At 37.4% G+C, this 17,246-nt stretch overlaps 2 protein-coding genes across 4 annotated transcripts; both read left to right on the forward strand.

Annotated features, from left to right (window-relative positions):
- Window positions 1–7,756: 7,756 nt before the first annotated feature.
- Window positions 7,757–13,515, forward strand: LOC103453350 (BRAP2 RING ZnF UBP domain-containing protein 2). Its single transcript, XM_008392895.4, has 12 exons — window positions 7,757–8,228; window positions 8,725–8,840; window positions 8,939–9,047; window positions 9,190–9,304; window positions 9,512–9,609; window positions 11,233–11,339; window positions 11,466–11,700; window positions 11,800–11,853; window positions 11,955–12,092; window positions 12,210–12,274; window positions 12,757–12,811; window positions 12,950–13,515. The coding sequence occupies exons 1-12, from the start codon at window positions 7,992–7,994 to the stop codon at window positions 13,172–13,174; spliced, it is 1,554 nt and encodes a 517-aa protein (XP_008391117.1). The 5' UTR covers window positions 7,757–7,991; the 3' UTR covers window positions 13,175–13,515.
- Window positions 13,516–13,543: 28 nt separating this feature from the next.
- Window positions 13,544–16,626, forward strand: LOC103453351 (F-box/LRR-repeat protein 14). Of its 3 annotated transcripts, XM_070817386.1 has the most exons (4): window positions 13,899–14,039; window positions 14,377–14,507; window positions 14,612–14,739; window positions 14,922–16,626. In XM_070817386.1, exon 4 carries the CDS (start codon window positions 14,964–14,966, stop codon window positions 16,365–16,367), a length of 1,404 nt encoding a protein of 467 aa, XP_070673487.1. In that variant the 5' UTR covers window positions 13,899–14,039; window positions 14,377–14,507; window positions 14,612–14,739; window positions 14,922–14,963; the 3' UTR covers window positions 16,368–16,626. The 3 variants fall into 3 exon arrangements, with proteins under 3 accessions (XP_008391118.1, XP_028953387.1, XP_070673487.1); XM_029097554.2 differs by having other exon boundaries at window positions 13,879–14,039; window positions 14,377–14,739; XM_008392896.4 differs by lacking the exons at window positions 14,377–14,507; window positions 14,612–14,739 and having other exon boundaries at window positions 13,544–14,039.
- Window positions 16,627–17,246: the final 620 nt, after the last annotated feature.

Below are 17,246 nucleotides of genomic sequence, written 5' to 3' on the forward strand. Positions count from 1 at the left end.
CTCACGTCCCGTTATTCTGAAGATGATTTTTCTAAATCCTTGCCCACCAAAATGATAATAGGCCTTTTCACTCTCTTTTTGTCTATCGCCACCATGATGATTGTCTTTTCTTGTGGCCTTTACATTATGCTTGACGGGAAATCATTGATTGTTATTCCAAGCATTTTGCTTGCTAGTGTTCCAGTTACCTCGTTCATATAGATGCAATTTCCATTGCTTGTTGAGTTATTCATTTCAACTTTTGGACGGGGAATATTTGATGCGAATAAGAAAAAGTTGTTTTGAGTTAATTCCTATGTTATCTTTAGTTGGGTTTGGATTTGCTGTTATTTAATAAACTTGTAAAGAGAAGCCAATGTATGTGTTCTCTATTTGGCCAATTATGTATACGCTTTCTATTTGACAATTATATATGCGCTTTTTATTTGACAATTATGTATGTGCTTTTGATCCTAAAAGAAAATTTCAACTTCAATTTATATTTTTGAGTTTTCTTTTTTGGTGATTTTCTTTTTTGAGTTAGTTACTAAGACAAGTACTTTATAGGCTCTATTTTTTTTGTCAATAAAATGAATTCATTGAAGCTACCCCAAATGGGGACTACAATGTTATCTCAAGCAGGGAAAAACATAACCCAACAAGTAGAGGCTAACAAAACTAAGTCATACATGCATACAAAAGGAGGGCAATAGAAGCCACTATCGAGCCATAACAATTAAAATACCGGAGGACATGCTAATTTATCACATAAGAGAACCAAGACCAATGACATCATAGTTTTGAAAATTACATGTACATCCAAAAATGTTAACTTTGAAAAGACGATTCACGTGTTAGTAGCTTAAAAAACAGGATTATTAGTCGAAATGCCCCTGAAACTACTATTGAGTCTCAGTTTACCCCCTGAAACTGATTTTGTCTCACTTTGCCCCCTGAAACTGATATTTTCAACCTTTTTGTCTCACTTTACCCTCTGAAACTAACATTTTCAACTCTTTTGTCTCGCTTTACCCACTTTCGTTAATGGACTGTTAAATTTAAGGGTATTTTGGACATTTCTTTTTTTTCCACATTTATTTACTTCTAGCCTACACACTAGACAAGTCTCAATTTTATTTTTGAAACTCTAATTCAAACCCATAAAATTTGGGCATCTTTAAAAATAAATTATTCAATCAATAGAAAAATTCCGAGCAACAAAATCATTGTATCAACCAAAATAAAGGTTATATTTTGTTTGTAGAGTCATTTCACTTGCAAGACATCCATAAATTGGCTCGAAACTTTGCAATTGAAAAATATTCGTTACAACAAAATCATTATATCATTAAGCTATCATATCTAAAATACTTCTCAAACTGAAAAAATCATTTAAAGCAAATGTACATAGTCTGAAACAAAAAAAAAATCACATTATTGAGCACTGATTCCACTAGGCATGAGCTTGTTCAAAAGATGGTTGTACTTCTTGTGGTTGAGAATTAGCTTGTGGGGCAACAAATTCTACTTGGCTTTGTTGTTCAGAGTTTTTTTATTGATTGAATAATTTATTTTTAAAAATGCCCAAAATTTATGTGTTTGAATTAGAGTTTCAAAAATAAAATTGAGACTTGTTTAATGTGTAGGCTAGAAGTAAATAAATGTGTAAAAATATGTAATGTCTAATATACCCTTAAATTTAACAATCCATTGACTGAAGTGGGTAAAGCGAGACAAAAAAGTTGAAAATTTCAGTTTCAAAGGGGCAAAGTGAGACAAAACCAGTTTCAGAGGATAAACTGAGAATTAATAGTAGTTTTAGTAGGCATTTCGACTAGTAAGCCTAAAAAGTATTTGGAACATGATAAACCTTTCTATAAATGTTGTCAATGATAGTAATTTTAGATATATTATGACAAATAGTGTATCGGCTCGTGTTTCAATAGACTAAAAATATTTCCCCACAAGTGCCACAATACATGCATTAACTACCATCTATAATTGGACCTAGGAAGATAATAAAATTCCTTGGTAGAATTCTCTACCAACTTCCAATTTCAATGTCCGCATCCACCATCCAAATAAGCAGTCAACCATCCATTAACCAATGCGTGTAACTATTTCTCACTCGTTGCCGGACCGGTTTGGTCCGGTTCGCTCTCTAAATTGGGATCTAACTGATTATTTTTGGTTTACCAACAATCAGGTTAGTTCTTCTTTATTTTCGTCCGGTTCGCTCTCTCCGACTCGGTTCTAGTCAGGTTGTGTTTTTGTTCTTTTTTTGGCCTGAGCTATTTTTCTATGGATACAACTTCGCTACTGAAAAGATCAGCAGCAGTTGCCGCTGATGACCTATTACCCACGGAGACGTGTCCAAGTTTTTTATTAAAAAATTAAAACTTAGATACGTGTCCGTGCATGATTGACTATGAGCAAGCAAATGCTTGTTCTTTTTTTATATGATTTTTGTGGGATTTTTGAAACTTAAGGCCAACAATGAGGTTAGTTCTTCTTGGAAAATACGAGTTAGCACATCTCCTCAATTCACAAGATAAAAAAAAAAAAATTAAAAAAAAAAAAAACCAGAAAATGGCGAACACTTTGTACATCATATAAAAACCTTTACACATACAACAAATAATCGGATAAAATATACACAACCGAGTGGAGGTGCGAGCAGCCGAAATCCGGGTGGAGTTGCGACAATAGATCGGACGACTGGTGGACGTGCGACAGCAGATCGGGCTGGAGTTGCAGACAGTGGGTGTGGGTACGATGTGGGAAACAGTGCGACCATTTATATTCGCAAGACCCTCTAATTTCAACTTTTACGGGTAATCTATCTGTTTAGCGAAGATAATCAATATTGTCAAAGCGTCTCAGGTTCTGTCTAATAATTTCAGAGGACGACAATGCATCAAAACAGTGCGAGTTCAATCCTCCTAGGATGCAATTTTATGTTCTTATTTCTCGCAACTTGTATCATCGTATGCGCTTGGTCTCTCACTTTTTCTTGTTGCAGCAAGTGGTGCTTTGTTTTTGGACCCCTTTTTGGAGCGATCTAAGCCTCTGGTTATGTTGCTTGTTGCAGTAAATGGTGCTTCATTTTATTGCTCGAAGTTAGAAGTTAGAACTTACCATAAAGTAAAGGAAAGAAGGATTGGAGTGCGAAACTGTTGAGCTTGTTAGATGTTAAGGTTACTAATATAGTAATATATTTTCACCTTGGTAAACTCAAGCCGATCGAGGGTCAAATCTTGAGTGTAACGGACAATTTATTTATCACCCTCCTTCTATCTCTTGCATAGACATGTACATGAAATTAAATTAAACTAGTTGAGTGTAGGTTTCACATGTTTCCCTGTTTCTTTGAAACCCAAGCCGTCTTCCAAATTTTTGTTCTTCCAATTCCGAGATGTTTTTTATCAAATAATTTGTGGAAGCAATGAATTGAATAGAAGTTGACAATACACCATAGAATCTCTCTACTCGTGAGCAGCGGCAGATTCGAGGGGGATCCTCCTGGGTCCCGGGACCCTACGGAAGTCGGAAAACATATGAAGAAAGTCGCCGGAGGACCATCTGGCATGGGACTTGAGAATGCGCACAAACTGTTTGATGAGATGGCTCTTCGGCAGAATTCAATAGGCCTTTGCAAGTGATGCTCGACGCTAGCCCTTCGAAGTTGTTGTACAGAACTAGGAAGGTAATAACATGTCCACTAAGTGCTCGACTAAGGGCTGGTTTGGTATTGCTGTGCTTTGAAAAAAAACTACTATGAGAATAAGCGGCTATGCTGTGAGAATAAGCGGCTGTGAAATAAATCAGCAGAGTGTTTGGTAAACTTTTTTGTAAAAGTGCTTTTGGAAAAAAAAAGCAGTCTGATAGTGGGTCTTTTCATTAAAGGAGCACTGTAGCTCCGTGTGCTTTGAAAAAAAACCAGTTTTCCAAAGCTGCAAATAGCAGCTTCAGCTTTTTTCTTTGATTTCACCTTATTCTCACAGCAGCTTCCAAAATAAGCTTTTTTTTTTTCAGTTTACCAAACACCTAAAACCCTCACAGCTTTTTTTCATGAGTGTTTTTTTTTTAAGCACCTCACTCCCAAACCACCCCTAAATACCTCAACAAAAAAATTGAAATTTTTTGGGCGTGCACACGCTTAGATGTTTTACACTACAACCCCACAAGGTTAAATTCCTTGATCCGCCATTGCTCATGAGGATATAGAGGGAGCTCCTCTGACCATTAATCTTCACAGTGAAAGTTCTTGAAGCGTGAGGGTTAGAGTTTTAGCAAGTAATTGGAAGATGTCAGACTTAAGGCATCATCAACATCCCTTGTTCTTGTGCTATTCGACAACTTTGCTAAAATAATATTTTGAAAAAAATCGGTCATTTAAAAAAAATTTAATTTGTACTCTAATTTAAAATATATTTTATTCAGCAATATGAAAAAGTACAAGTAGAATGCGTAAATTTTATATGTATTGAAAAATGAGTAAAAATAACGTGTTGTTGTAAAGGCGAATATTACTATGAACTTTTATGTATAGACAAAGTCAAGAAAAGTGGGTGGAGATGCACACAATTTTAAGGATTTTTATCAAACCCTCCTAAGCAGCACATCTTACAATTTCTATATAATGGCCTACTAGCTTACAAATGTAATAGTAATAGAAGAGAAGATACGGAAGAAAGAAAAGAAATAGAGGAGAGAAAAAAAAGGCTAGAGAGATAGAGAGAAAAATAGTGAGAATTACTTTGTACTTCTATTATTTCAGATAATGAGAGAAATTACTACTGCTATCCCGAGGATGTAGGCACACTTATCGAACATCGTAAATATTGTGTCTTATTTACTTTATATTCCACTGTACACATATTTTCAATTTCACAACACGTGTTTTTAACGTGAAAAATATTTATGTATGTGTATTACACTGTATCGTACTACAGAATTAAAAAAAAACATATAATCTACGAATCATTAGCACACGTATTATACACAAATTTACTAACTATAATATGAATAAGAGTAATATTAGGGAGACCAAATTTCTAAACCAAGTTTTGTAAATAAAATGATGTAGATGTTAATGATTGGATTATTACATAAGCATTGATTAACGTGCTTATACCTTATTAGTGACGCATGATTTTGTTTGCAAATTTAGTTTAAAAATTAAGTCTCCCAAGCATTGACATATGAATAAAGGGTGTGCTATCCACAAACCCCTTTTTACTTCTCACCCATCTCTTATTAATTTTTGTCTTTTGATCTTTTTCAATTCATTCGATCTGACAGTCGAAAATTAAAAAAGTGTGTGAGAAGTAAAAATGAGTGTGTGAATATCAAATCCATGAATAAACTCTAAATCCTTATTAAAAAGGGTTCAAGCTGATCCAAGCCGTTCATCCAAATCCTGCGGCTAAGGTTAAATTTTGTTTATTTTAATTGCGTTTCACTCGAACAACCCTACTTGAAACTCTTGTTTCTCCCACCGCCGGTCCCCTATGGCCCTCTCTTCCTTAGAGCAGTTCCAGCGTGGTGGAGGCCCCCTAGGGCTATCCACTATGTTATCCACCCGGTGAACAGTAACTGCCCTTAATGAACAGTAACTGCCTTTTGCATCTCCACTTCTACACTGAATAGCCCTGGCAATTGACAATAAAATATTACAATTTTTTTATTTACAAAATAATACAAAATAATTTTATTTGTAATTTCGAATAAGATTTATAATCGTTCTCGTTGTGCCATGTGTCATTATCCGAAAAGACAATTATTGGTGATGGATTTCCTATAAGATTTTTAATCGTTCTCGTTGCGCCTCGTCTCATTATCCGAAAATACAATTATTGGTCATCGATTTCCGATAAGATTATTAACCAATATGTCGCATCACGTGTCATAATCTGTTTACAATCAGATTTTTAACAAATGACGGCATGCCACGTAGCATTATCTACAACCTAATCCTTTCTGAATCCTCCATATAATCCACCATCCATCCTTACAAATCTCACACCAATTTTCTCAAGATCTTTATCATTATTCATAGTTTCTGCTTTCTTCTTCACCAAAATTTCTATCATTATTCATAGTTTATGTTTCCTTCTTGCAATGTCTTATTCTTCAAGGATGATGTGGGAAATCGATCAGCAAGAGGAAGAATTGTTTAACCAATCAGAAGGAATGTTCAATCTCTAGGTAGCCCAAAATGAGATGGAAGATGATGAGGAGCATAGAAGGAGAGATGACGAAGTAAGAATGGCCAAAACCTTACATTCTCGTCAAGTCATCCAAGATGTGGCTCAGATCAGCAGGCCCAGCCGTTCGACAAACCTTGATAGAAGCAGGCAACAACGAGGTACGAATCTCTTGGACGATTATTTTGTCCATAACAGTGCATTCCTTGATACGTATTTTAGAAGTCGTTTTAGAATGGAACAACATTTGTTCAACAAAATCATGGGCGCTGTTTGAAACCATGATTCTTACTTCATGCAAAAGAAAGATGCTTTTGGTGCTATGGGTCTCCTGCCTGAGCAAAAAATTAATGCTGCCTTGCGGATGCTTACATATGAAGCATCTGCAGACCAAGTGGACGAGATAGCTAAGATGGGGAAATCAACCATTATTAAATCCCTGATAAGGTTTTACGGAGCAATCGAATCTATCTACACCGCAGAGTACCTCCGGAAACTTACTGAGATGGACTTGCAAAGGTTTCTGAAGAAGGGTGAGATGTGAGGTTTTCCTGAGATGATTTGAAGCATCGACTGTATGCACTGGACCTGGAAAAACTGTCCAAGTGCATGGTAAGGTGCTTATGGGGACATAAAAGGATTAAAATGTATCATTTTGAAGGCGATGATATCTTTTGATACATGGATTTGGCACGCATTTTTCGGGGTTCCAGGAGCTCAAACTGACATCAATGTCCTTGCGCAATCCTCAGTGTTCAACAATGTTCTGCAAGGAAATGCACTAAAAGTCACATATTGGATCAATGGACGTAAGTACCTAGCAGACGACAATTACCCAAGGTAGTCAACTTTTGTCAAAATAGTGCCACGTCCGCGAAGTGTAAAGGAAAAACACTTTGCAAAGCTATCAAGAGGGGTGCAAAAAGGATGTGGAGCATTGTTTTGGTATCCTCCAATTCATACTTGCATTAGTAGTCATTTTGTTGGAAAAAAATTGGATTAAAACTTTGAGAGAAAGATAGGAATGTGGTTGAAAGTAGTTGAGAAAATATAAAATTGTGGTGTAAGGTAGAAGATAATGAGAAAGTATTTATAAAAAAGTCAAAATCAATTTTTTTCTTCTTCAGATTTTTATTAATTTTTTACATTTTTTAAACTTTTTATTCCCCTTATTAATCTCTGCCATTGGATTTAAAAAAAAAAATTGAATTCCAACACTCCAAATTGTGCCATGTGGCACAATGGTAAGATTTCTGATTTTTAAACTATTTATTTTTATATAATTTTTTAATTTATAAAGACGAATAACGTGGACTGTTGATCTCAAATTCAACGGCTAATATTAAATTAGCTTTTTAAATTTTTTTTACCGTTGGAAATCCAATGGTCCACAAATTGTAGCCGTTAAAACCCAACGGACGTGGGGAAGCCATGTGGCCTCCCCAACGGTAACTTTGCCGAAGTGCACCGCGAACCCCACTTTTGAAATCATGTCGGACAACGCGCGCTTGAACCGCACGCGCCTAACAAAAAAAATTAAAAAATGTGGCTGACCGCTGGGTAACGTCAGCCTTATGCAGGATGCCTTCCGGTTCTAGGACTGGCAACTCGTGCCGGGCCTGTCCCTCGGGCTGCTCGGGCTCCCTCGCCAGCACACGCTGGGCTTGCTTGCTCGGGCTCTCTGCCACTGTTCGCGGGCCTGTCCCTCGGCTCCAGCACACGCTGGAGCTGCTCTCATAGAGCGCCATTGCGGCAAGCCAAAATCTCCCTCTAAACTCAGGACTGTCATCATCTACTACTTCCATGTCACCGAGTTCGAGCACAGCTCATTCCGGAGCCTCCCCCGGCGAGGTTTTCCGGTCGCCGCCTCCTATCTCCAGCGATTTCAGCGACTCCTCATATTCCCCCATCTCCAACATCACGCAGGCCTTTCCTTTCTCTTCTGGAAACCCTAGAATCGAAGAGACCAGAGGCATCATGCTTCTCTACCGCGACGACGCCGATGCCGACGTCATCCCCACCTCCCCGTCTAATCTCCCCGTAAGCTTATTTCAATTCAAGACAGTAAAATTAGATTCTTTATGCAAAATTTGAGAGATCGATTTATCTTTTCAGTTTCATGGTAAAAATACATAGAAATTAGTAGAATTGGAGCTTGACTGGATTCGTGTTCGTCAATTGTAAAGCAAAATATTGTGAAATTTTAACAGTGAATAAAAAATTTACCGGAATCGAGTAATGTGGAGTTGATTTGCCAAGAAATTGATAGGAAAACAGTTTAAGTAACACGCTAACGCTTATGTAAACTTTTAGCAATTGAAGAGAGAAACTGCACATTTTCGACATCTAGAAATAGCATTAAAGAGGTTCCTTTGTTCAAGATATGTTGAACTTAGGTTTCTGAAGAAGACTTCTTCCGGTATAGTTTTTGTTTGAGAACCTTTAGAAGTGTTGAATCTCGTTAAATTCACTTGAAGACCCTGAGATAAAGCAAGAAATACGATGCAAGTTTGATGTCTATGTCGACTTTATGTAGGTTGGAAGGAAGCCCCTTGTTTGTGTGCTTGGAGTTCCGAATCACATGACATATGCGGACTTCTGCCAGTTTTGTGGTTCATTTATTCAGCATATTTTGGAGATGCGGATTGTCAGGTTCCATCTTTGAAAGTATTTTCAGTTCTGGTCCTCGTATTTCCTTTTTTCTTGTTGTTGGATTTCATCTTGATTTTGTTTTCTTGTTTTGTGTTTAGGAATGACGGGATGGAGGATCGTTACAGCATTTTGATAAGGTTTGATAGTCAGGACTCGACAGATAATTTTTACAAGCATTTCAACGGGAGACGATTCTCGTCGCTTGAGGTTACTCTATACTCTGTAGTCTGTACCTATAGACTTAGATACATGATGCATTGACTTCGCAGGAGTTGTACAAAAGTTCCACATATAACACCGTTTTAAGCTTTTTATTGTTGTAATCCTATTTATCTGGGGTTTGATACAGGTGGAGGTTTGTCGTATTCTTTTCACGGTAGATGTTCAATACACTGGTTCGATAGAACATGCGCAAGCATCATCAGGAAGCTCAACTGAGCAGCCATCATGTCCAGTTTGTCTTGGTATGTATGCACAGAAGCACACAAAATGGATCTATGTGAAAATGTGAATTGTAGTACTAGGATGGGTGACCTCCTGGGAAGTCCTCGTGTTGCATCCCCCCCACCTCTTCTCCCAGACCCTGCGTAAAGCGGGAGCCTTGTGCACTGGGTACGACCTTTTTTTTTTGTCTTGAACATGTAGATTTCTAACTTAACCTTGTTTTACAGAGAGACTGGACCAAGATATGGAAGGAATCCTCACGACTATTTGCAATCATTCATTTCATTGTTCCTGCATTTCAAAATGGACAGATTCTTCATGTCCTGTAAGTATTTTTGCAAGTTCTTTCAACTTATTATTTTTTCCCCTTTAATATTTGTGTTTTTGTGCCTGATTGTGTCCTGTAAGTAATTTTGGAGTTCCCTCTTTTTTTTCCCTGTTCTTTTTTGTGCAAGACCATGTTCAGAAGTTAGCACACTAAATAGATTGGACCTCCTTTTCATTTCATTCCCCTTCCCTAGCATGCTATATCACATGCTTGTTTCTAGGATTATAAGACTCGCAATCCACCCTATGTACAAAGTGATGGAACTCGATCAAAGTTTTCCAGCATTATGCATTGTTCCCTGTGAACAATGTATGTTTAGATTATTATTTGAATATAATGCCCTTGACATAAAGTTCATAGGTTCTTTCCACTTCATATCCTCTTTTTCAAGCACCATGAATTCTGCTTCTGCCATGGGGAATTATTTCTAGGAGTGGGAGAGGTCGTGAGTAAAAATCAAGTTGGCAACCCTCTTTCACAATGTTAAAATCCTCACGTTGATAAGTGTGTATATTGTATTTGATTCATGGAAGTTGAAACAGGTGACTATATCAAATCTCCTCTCCCAGGGTAGTTAGACCCAGGCTAGGGCTCCTGTTGCAGTTAGTTCTTCAAAAGGACTGTAATTGGTGAAAGTTTAATCTATGAAGGGGTAGTATCAAACAAAAAATATGAAAATCTACTGATGTAGACATAGTCCATCATATAATTTCTATGAAACGGTTTCTACCTTCTTCAAGGGAAAATGCATATTCTTTTATTTTTTGCCTATCACTCTAGTAGTAGATAGACAAATATGCTAATGGAAGATGTCTCTTTCTATGCCTCTGTAATTAGACTGTCTTTTGCAGGCCATCTTCCCTCTTCAACCCTCTTATGAGGGTTACAATAAAATAAAAGTTAAGGGTCCTTACCCTTAGGATCCATCTAGAATTGCTTTTGATGCTTTTGAACATGCACAGTGAAAGGTAAAAAAATCAATTAACTTATATAGTAGTAATACATGAATTCTTTGGGAGTTTACCATGTATATCACACCTGCCAATTTTCTACCTCTGCTGGGTATTTATTCCCCAGTTATGTATTAGCCCTCTCTATTATTGACAAAGGATCATTCACAAAAGTCAAAAGCGGAAACCAGTGATAGTAGAAGAGAGCAAAAAGATTACAGTGAGACTCTATAATTACAGTAGGACCTTATAATTACACTACAAAGGATGCTTATAAAGAAACCAAATCGTGCAAGTGGTGAAGCAGTTAGAGCCAAAAAAAATAAAATAAAGCACGTTGAGAAACTCACTTATCCAAGTACGTTGTAAAAATCCTTAAAAATAGATGTTCCCATTTGTGATAGATAAAAGGTAAAGATCTGCATGAATCATGACTTGTGACAGGATACATCTAACCTGTACTGATGCTTAGGAGGTGGTGAACCTATATGATCAGTTCTCTTTGTAGCCAAGCCATGGTTAAATTAGAGTCTATGATTTGGCTACAGCTTTCTTACTACAGATTGTTGCACTTTCCTGCTAGATTTTGCTTGGTTAATAAATAGTTGCAAATGACTTTACAAGGTACGTACTAAATATTTATCGACTTGTCTACCACATGTTATGACAGGTATGTCGATATTGTCAGCAACAGCCTGAAAAGTCCAACTGTTTTCTTTGTCAAACTTCTGAGAATCTCTGGATGTGTGTTATCTGTGGCTTTGTTGGTTGTGGGAGGTAACAATTCTCCGCTTGACCATTACCCTCTTATTTTTATTATCACTTTTGGCCAAAAAAATAAAGATTTCTAGCTCAGGTATGTATTTTCATCATACATTTTGCTTGCTAAAAAATTTGATGTAGGTATAAAGAAGGACATGCAATAAGGCATTGGAAAGAAACAGAACATTGTTATTCTCTTGAATTGGAAACACAACGTGTGTGGGATTATGCTGGAGACAATTATGTTCACCGCCTAATTCAATCCAAAACTGATGGGAAATTGGTTGAATTGAATTCACCTTTTATTGGATGTCAAAGTTGTGACTGCGTAGATTCTGAATACAGTGAGGCACTTTTGAACAGTAAAGTAGAAGCTGTAATGATTTTACCCTTCATGTCACTTAATACAGGCCATAGTTATACTATTATGTTCTTTGTAATTTGAATTTCTCACATTGTGTACCATTATATGCAGATTGTTAATGAATACAATGAACTGCTTGCTACTCAACTTGAGAACCAAAAAGTGGTAAGCTGAATTTTCTTATTCCTTGCAAATAGTTTTCTGTTTAAACTTATTTAAGGTGACATTTAATGTTTCACTGTACACTGATGCTATTTGGATTTCAGTATTTTGAGTCGTTACTTCAAGAAGTTAAAGAAGGAACTGAACAAGAAATTTCTAATGCTGTGGAGAAGGCTGTTCCACTAAAGAAATTGCAGGCCAAGCTGGACAGGTGTGTAAAAGAGAAGAAATTTCTTGATGATGTAAGTGCAAACCTCTTGTACTTCTAGAGTAGACTTGAGAATCTCAATGTGCTTTTTAGTGGGTCATTTTTTTTCAGTAATCTTGCAATCTAAAGATCGTTTTTCTTCTACATGCAGCTTAATGAAAACCTTTTAAAAAACCAGGAGATTTGGAAAGCAAAGATACTTGAATCTGAAGAGAGGTATTGATTTGTCCCCCTCGTTCTTGTTTTCTTTGTATTTTCCCATCATCGTAAGTTCAGTGACTTGATGTGATAGTAAGCAATTTGACCTTTGATTTGTTTTTACTTGGACCTGGATATACATCTTCAAGTTTATATTCTCTCTTTGGATTTTATGCCTTATTGTCGTTGATATGAAGCTAAAAATTTTCTCACGGTTGGATGCCCCACCAATTTTGAATGGCTCCATTTTATATTGTCAGAGTTTAAGATTTTGGCACTATCAAAATGGAGGCAACGTAGAGATCCGGGTTATATTGTCCACAAATAGTTGTCTGATCACAATAAGGAGACCATAAATATTGTGATCCCATGGCCTACCCTTTAACATCTCAGTAAATTTGCTGAAACATTTTGTAGATGTTCCGGAGATGGTGTAAATTTATATGCTGTTGTTTTTCTGCTATTATTGCGTAATTGGTCCCCATGCCTTGTACTTTCAGGGAGAGAAAGACTTTGAAACTAAGGGACGATAAAATTAGCGACTTAGAAGAGCAGGTGATATAAAATTTTCACCTTTCGTTTTTGATATACAATTTTTACTGCTCGATAGCTTTTGGTTGTGTCCAGCCTTAATATTTTAGACTATGCCTAAACTAACGCGACTTCCATTGTTAAATTCTCACCATTTTGCAGCTTGGGAATTTGATGATGTACCTTGAGGCTGGGAAGACGGTGGAGCAGCTATCAACATCAGATGAAATAAAGGATGGGACTGCCTTGCCAGTATCGGTGGAGCCACCACAGCCATCAGTACGGAATGAAATTGGTGATGCCACTGTCACTTCTCCGGAAGTTTCCAATGAATGTATAGAAGAGGGCTCAAAGACTAATAACAGGAGGAGGAGACGCCAAGGTTGAAGGAACGATGCGTTACTCTTGTTCCATTTCACGAGCTGCTTCCATTTCGTAGGTTATGTGTCAACTAGAGTGCCCGGTTTTTTCTGCTCTAGTTTTTTAAGGCCAAGTTGTGTACGGTAAGGGGGATACCGGCTTGCTTAGTCACAAAATTATGTTGATGGGTGATGGTTATTGAAAATTTCTGCATTCTCATTCCTCCAAAACAATGCTCAAACGGTCCTTTACCCGGCTTTTGATGGTGACCGGTAAAGGGGGATCGATACTTACTTGTACAAATGATGTTAAGAGGATTTGTATTACAAATTTGTGTATATGATTACTCACAACACTACTTAAACGCCCACTTTGTCCAAGTTATCGTAAAGTTTGGTTTTTAATAGGGGTGGTTCTTTGACACCATTTTTTATAAACGTTTTTGTGGGGTAGACTATGTAAAGTATTTTACCGATGTTAAAAATTGTATAAATCGTTGAAATACATAACTAATTAACCGCAATAAAAATGTGTGTCAAAAGTTGTGAAAATTATAGGGAGAGATTTCCGAGTTTGAGTACAAAGGGACGGACGCATGTTTGTTGTTTTTCCCTTGCGTTGCGTGTCTGCCACTTGAACCATCCAGAATGACCTACCACTCTTTTGTGATGTTGTGAGCAACCAACCCCACAGGATTTGGATCTTCTGAAGCCAATTGGCAATCAGATATCAAATTATCAATAAAAAGGTTTTCTAATTTCTGTACCGACCAAAAAATGAAGAGAAGAAGAAGAAGAAGAATGGTTAGATTTCCATCTTCCTCCGCCTTCCTTAATCCTTAGCACCATCATCATCGTCATCTTTGTCTCTCCGCTTCTGTCCGAATTATATGGTAAGATCTCTTACGTTTCCTCTCAATTCCTCGGAGATTAACCTTAATTAAGCTGAATCTTTGAAGGAAATTAATGTGTCCCCCTTTTTTTGTGTACCTTGTATTGTTCGATTTACTGTTATTTGCTTGAATCTGTCTCTCTTCTTGTATTATTGTTCTTGCATTTGCATGATTAACGGTTAATTGTCAAATTATTTTGATATATTTTTTTTGTTTAATTTGTGAAAATTGTGTGGGTTGTCTTTTGGTCTTATGGGCAAATGGAATATCATCACCTTGGTTCGATCAAGTAAAGAAAGTATAACTTTTTATTTTATGGGTTTTCTGAATTAATTAGGGACATCAATAATTTGTCGGACATGGAAGTTCTGAGCTGAACAATCATCTTTGGGTGATTAAATATTTCGCCGTTCGATATTGGGGAATTTGCTTTCTGTGGTTGGTTGATTCGTCGATCGTGGACAACCGGTTTGTTGGGTTTCCCTGGATTTTGTTCTTGAGTCTGTAAATTCTAAGCAGGAAACTAAAACTTCGTATCAAATAATTGTTAGTTTTATGTTATTTCGTTACAGAAACTGTGTTCGAAGAACCTAGTTTGTTGGTATCTGTGCTATTTGAATGGCTTCCGTGTCAGTCAGGGTGTTTGGATGAACTGCTTGCATTTTCTTTTCAATTCATCAAAAAACGGGAGAGCGCACATGTGAGAAATTCTCATCAGTGTTTATGCAAATTCAGATTTTCATTTCAAGTTTTTGAAAGAGAGATATCTTCTTGTTTTAACCAGCATCTACCGAGGTTTTATTATATGCATTCCTGTACCAAGTTACCTTTGTCTCCGTATTGGACTAAAATTTATCGTATTGGTTTTTGTTGTGATATCAGGTGGTGCAAATCTATTTTAAAGAGGGAAATTTGTGAGTTTTGATGGATTTTCTGCCGGACCAGTTATTATGGGAGATCTTGAGCAGGATTAAGAAAACCACTGACCGAAACTCTGTTTCTTTGGCATGTAAGCGCCTGCACGGATTGGATAATGAACAGAGACAATCTCTTCGGGTTGGTTGTGGATTAGACCCTGCAAATGAAGCTTTGACATCTCTCTGCAGTAGGTTTGCTAACTTGACAAGGGTCGAGATAACTTATGCCGGTTGGATGTCCAAACTAGGAAAGCAGTTGGATGACCAAGGGCTTCTTATTCTTTCCAACTACTGTCCTTCTCTGGTGGATCTCACATTAAGCTACTGCACATTCATCACGGATGTGGGTATCCGTCACTTGTCTTCTTGCTCAAAACTTTCAGCTTTGAAGTTGAATTTCAACGCAAGGATAACTGGATGTGGCATATTATCTGTTGTTGTGGGCTGCAAGAACCTCACTACCCTCCATCTTATCCGATGCTTAAATATTAGCAGTTTTGAGTGGCTTGAATATCTTGGAAAGCTTGAAACTCTCGAAGATCTCTCAATTAAGAATTGCAGAGCTATTGGGGAGGGTGATTTGATTAAGCTAGGTTCCAGTTGGAAAAAATTAAAATGCTTGCAATTTGAGGTTGATGTTAATTACAGATATATGAAAGTTTATGATCGTTTAGCTGTGGATCGATGGCAAAAGCAGTGGGTCCCATGTGATAATATGGTGGAACTTAGCTTGGTAAATTGCATCATCAGCCCGGGGCGGGGGCTTGCTTGTGTACTGGGGAAGTGCAAGAATTTGGAGAAGATTCACTTGGACATGTGTGTTGGGGTAAGGGACTGTGACATCATAGGCTTAGCCCAAAAGTCAAAAAATCTTCGGTCCATTTTCCTTCGCGTTCCGTCAGATTTCTCACTTCCTCTTTTGATGAATAACCCATTGAGATTAACTGATGAATGTCTAAAAGCCGTGGCGCAGAACTGTTCGATGCTTGAATCTGTCAGGATATCTTACTCCGACGGGGAGTTCCCTTCTTTTTCCTCATTTACATTAGATGGAATCCTCAATTTGATTCAGAAGTGCCCTGTGCGGGAACTTGCTTTTGACCAAGTGTATTCCTTTAATGATGTTGGTATGGAAGCTCTTTGCTTGGCTCTGCATCTGGAGACCTTGGAGCTAATCAGATGCCAAGAGATAAGCGATGAGGGGCTGCAGCTCGTGGGCCAGTTTCCCCGGTTGTCCATTTTGCGTTTAATCAAGTGTTTAGGGGTTTCTGATGATGGGTTGAAGCCGCTTGCAGGGTCATACAAATTGGAATTGTTAGCTGTGGAAGATTGTCCTCAAATTTCTGAAAGAGGAGTTCTTGGAGCTGCGAAGTCCGTATCTTTCAGACAAGACTTGTCATGGATGTATTGAGCTTGTTACCACCTGACCGGATCAGATTTGCCTTAAGTATCAAGGTCGGTATCGGCAGTGTGGTTTCTGCAACCATTAATATATCCAGATTCCAGAATGCAGATGTAATATTGATATATTTATATGGCTTATTACTGTAAAGTGTTCAATTGTGAATGTTACGTTTGTAATGAATTGTTGGCATAAATTATTGCTCTGAATCTCTGATGTATTTGCCTTCACTGATAGCCAAGTTATGAAATTTCAGTTGTGAGATGCATATTGTGCTACCATTTGGAAAAGTGCTTTTGCCCTTGCTATGAGGTAAATGTCCGTTATAGTCATTCAATTTATGGGCAAATTGCACTGATTCTCCCCTGATGGAGCCAGACTTTTATGATATGGATTCACTGCTATCGTGACGTCATAAGTTAATAGAACAATGCTATCGTGACGTCTTAAGTTAATAGAACAATGCTATCTTGACGTATTTAGTTAATAGAATAAGGCAATGTAGAGGGAGTCGTACAAATGACTTTGTATCAGTAGGAAGAAGGTCTGGAGTCGCAGCCTTGCGTTCACTCAAGTACGACTCAGATAGCAATCATCGTGTGGTGGAGATCGTTCACTGTGGGGTTGTGGGTGGTTGTTTAACAATGGGATCAGGGTTTAAAAGAAACACCACGATGCTGGAACAAGGAAGAGTTTTAAACTTAGGGCAATAAGTCTTTTTAAATCCAATTTTGGTTATTTTTATAAACATTAGAAAATGAGATATTTCAATAGGTAGTCTTTAAAATGGCTACTTACTAAATTTCCCTTTTTTTTCTTCTCCTCACTAACCACCTTTCCCCTTTTCTTGCATCATTCGCTTCTACAAATAGGCAATTTTTATTAGTG

The sequence above is a fragment of the Malus domestica genome, chromosome 17 (assembly GCF_042453785.1).
Source record: "Malus domestica chromosome 17, GDT2T_hap1".
Lineage (NCBI taxonomy): Eukaryota > Viridiplantae > Streptophyta > Magnoliopsida > Rosales > Rosaceae > Malus > Malus domestica.

Coding starts and splice junctions, on each gene's coding strand:
- LOC103453350 (XM_008392895.4), top strand. CDS start 7,992: ATGTCACCGAGTTCGAGCACAGCTCATTCCGGAGCCTCCCCCGGCGAG. Junction 9,610..11,232: donor GGACAGATTCTTCATGTCCT/GTAAGTATTTTT, acceptor ATGTTATGACAG/GTATGTCGATATTGTCAGCA. Junction 11,854..11,954: donor AACTTGAGAACCAAAAAGTG/GTAAGCTGAATT, acceptor TTTGGATTTCAG/TATTTTGAGTCGTTACTTCA.
- LOC103453351 (XM_008392896.4), top strand. CDS start 14,964: ATGGATTTTCTGCCGGACCAGTTATTATGGGAGATCTTGAGCAGGATT.